This window comes from Rhagoletis pomonella, unplaced genomic scaffold (assembly GCF_013731165.1).
Source record: "Rhagoletis pomonella isolate Grant_MI unplaced genomic scaffold, Rhpom_1.0 Rhpom_scaffold_00005, whole genome shotgun sequence".
NCBI lineage: Eukaryota > Metazoa > Arthropoda > Insecta > Diptera > Tephritidae > Rhagoletis > Rhagoletis pomonella.
Genome location: NW_023458559.1, coordinates 43,462,799 through 43,465,485, shown reverse-complemented (window position 1 = coordinate 43,465,485; position 2,687 = coordinate 43,462,799). Strand labels below are relative to the sequence as shown.

The window sequence follows — 2,687 nt, the reverse complement described above, 5'->3', positions numbered from 1 at the left end:
TTTTCTGCAGCTACCGTTAGTTGTGTTTGACGACAACGTTTGAAATATTCGCCGACTCTAGACAGGGCTAAGTAGCCGTTACAAAAATGAAAACGCAGCGTATTGTCTGGAAGACTAAAGCCCCCCATCCACGAACTGATAAGGGCTATCAGTTGGCTTAAGATCGGGACTCGAATCACCGCATCCGTGATAAAATTGAACTCGATTTGACATTTAATTTTGTGATTACGTCACTCGATAAAGTGTCCGCTTGTTCAGTATAAATTGCATTGGAGAGAAAACAACTGTCGTTTTATTTCATTTCATTAGATTCGAAACTAGTAATCATTCGGGCCCTGGTAAATCCACCATAGACCAGGTATTGGCCATCCGTTAGAATTTGGAAAAATGGAGGATTGGCACATCCCATCTCTTTGCCGATTTCAAAGTAACCTTAGACCGCACGAATGGAGTTGCCTATAACCCGCTATATTTGAATTGATATCAACATCATCAGCCTTAAAATTCACACAGTTTGTTCCGCTTGTTTCAAGTTGGTCGTGCAAGCAAAGTGAATATGTCTGGTGGTAAACAAAGATAAGACGGAATATCTGTTGTCTGTCTTTATATAAGTCAGAAGAAGGCAGGCGCAACGCCCAACGCACTTTTTTAGGTGTGGCTCTTAAAAAATCGTTTTCTAACATTTTTTTACGTTGTGCTGAGCAGTCATCAGTTGTGGATCGAACAGAGTAATCATATACACATAGTTTATCATGACATTGGGGAATGTCAAAAGTGAAAAGTGGATACAATTGTTATTTATTTAAATTGCAATGCATCCGTCGGATACCGGAATAGGCATTTTTCTTGTCATTATGGTACTTGGTCTTTATATACGAGTACATTTTACCGATATTCTGAATATTTATTTAAGACTTGTCGTTGGCGAAGTTAAAATCTTTTTAGGGCATCTATTTTTCATCCATCATTACATTTAACTTCTTCTTTCTTAGGTGCTGTAGCCGCCTCAGTGAGTTCAATAAATCACGCCAGTCATTTCTACTCGGTGTCAACTGACGACTATTGTAAATGACAGGTGAAGCCAAGACCTTTACCTATTGGCCTTGCCAATGCTACCACGAGCCGGTACCACGTACCGCCTGCGTACGTCTTGGCTCGGCCTGCGGAGGAACTTACTCCTGAATTGCCTACTCAGTCCAAAGTTGCACTTGTTGGCAAAAGTGATTCTGCGTTGGATTTCCATGCTGACAGTATTATCGGTGTTAATGCTGGTTCACAAGTAATCGAAATTCTCTACTTGAAATTATAACTGATAACAATGACGTTGGTACCAAGGCGCGAATGCGCTGACTGTTTGTTTGATGACAGGAGATACTTCGTCTTGTCCTCGTTGACCACCAAACCCATCCGCTTTGCCTCCTTATCCAACTTGGAAAAGGCAGAACAGACTTCGCGATTCTTGTTACCGATGATGTCGATGCCATCGGCGAACGCCAGCAATCAAATTGCACGCTCTTTAAAAAAAAAATTGTTCCTGAGCGGTTCAGTTCTGCAGCTCCTATTCAGGCAGGTTCTGCTATTCACTTCCGGGTGAATCTCAACCAAAGCCACTTTGAATTCAAATTGAATGGGGTTGAAATTCACTCGGAAGTGAATTGCATAACCCGCCTGATTATCGTCTCCAACATCAAATTAAAGAAATACAAGAAAGGGAGTCGCTCTGTCTGAAACCCCGTTTGATAATAAACGGCTGGGAGAGCTCGTTTCCAATTCTGACGGAGGTGGTGGTATTGCTCAACGTAATTTTACATCGCCGTATGAGTTTTGAGGGGATGCCAAATTCAGACATAGCGCCGTATAGGCAACTCCTTTTAGTGCTGTTAAAGGCGGCTTTAAAGTCGACAAATAGGTGGTGAGTGTCGATCGTTTTCTCGCGGGTCTTTTCCAAGATTTGGCGTATTGTGAATACCTGGTCTATGGTGGATTTGCCAGGTCTAAAGCCACACTGATAAGGCCCAATCAAATCGTTGACGGTGGACCTCAGTCATTCACACAATACGCTCAATAAGACCTTGTTACCTATGCTTAGAAGGCTGATCCCGCGGTAGTTGGCGCGAATGGCGGGGTCGCCTTTCCTGTGGATTTGGGCAGAGCACACTTAAATTCCAGTCGTCGGGCATGCGCCCATATCGTTCGCTAAGAACATGATGAGCCACGGTACATCGCCAAAGAACAACTGGCTGGGGTAGAAAATGGCAGTATGAAAACAAAAACTTACTTGTTTTATAAAGAAATACTGCAATATAGGTAATATCGGACAAGGACCTCCAAATATCGCTTTGGTGGTTTTGCGTCTCAAAGATTTTCTGAGAAACACAACGTGCAAAAACTCTAAAAATTATTTCCAACTTTCTTTCAATAACATTGCCAAATAACTTCATAAAAAAAAATAAAAAGCATATAAAAACTATCAAAAACATTTAACCGTTATTTATTTATATTTTTGGGTCATTTCATTTTTTTTTTAAGTATGAAGATCTTATAAAAATATTTCTTTTATACAATTAAATGCCATTTACGATCGAGGGTTCCCACTTTTTCTATCTATTATTAACGTCTTTTGATGAGCTTGGTAAAAATTCCTCTAATTCGGAATCTTCAATTTCACACAAGTGAACCGATAGGTC

General features: G+C 40.8%; 1 protein-coding gene across 1 annotated transcript in view; it reads right to left on the bottom strand.

Annotated features, from left to right (window-relative positions):
• Positions 1 to 2,563: 2,563 nt before the first annotated feature.
• The window catches only part of LOC118740121 (fat-like cadherin-related tumor suppressor homolog), a 56,036-nt gene continuing 55,912 nt past the window's right edge, over positions 2,564 to 2,687 (bottom strand). Inside the window, exon 33 of the mRNA XM_036471615.1 lies at positions 2,564 to 2,687. This exon is cut by the window's right edge and continues 1 nt beyond it. Within this exon, the coding sequence (XP_036327508.1) occupies positions 2,601 to 2,687 (87 nt within the window). The 3' untranslated portion in view covers positions 2,564 to 2,600.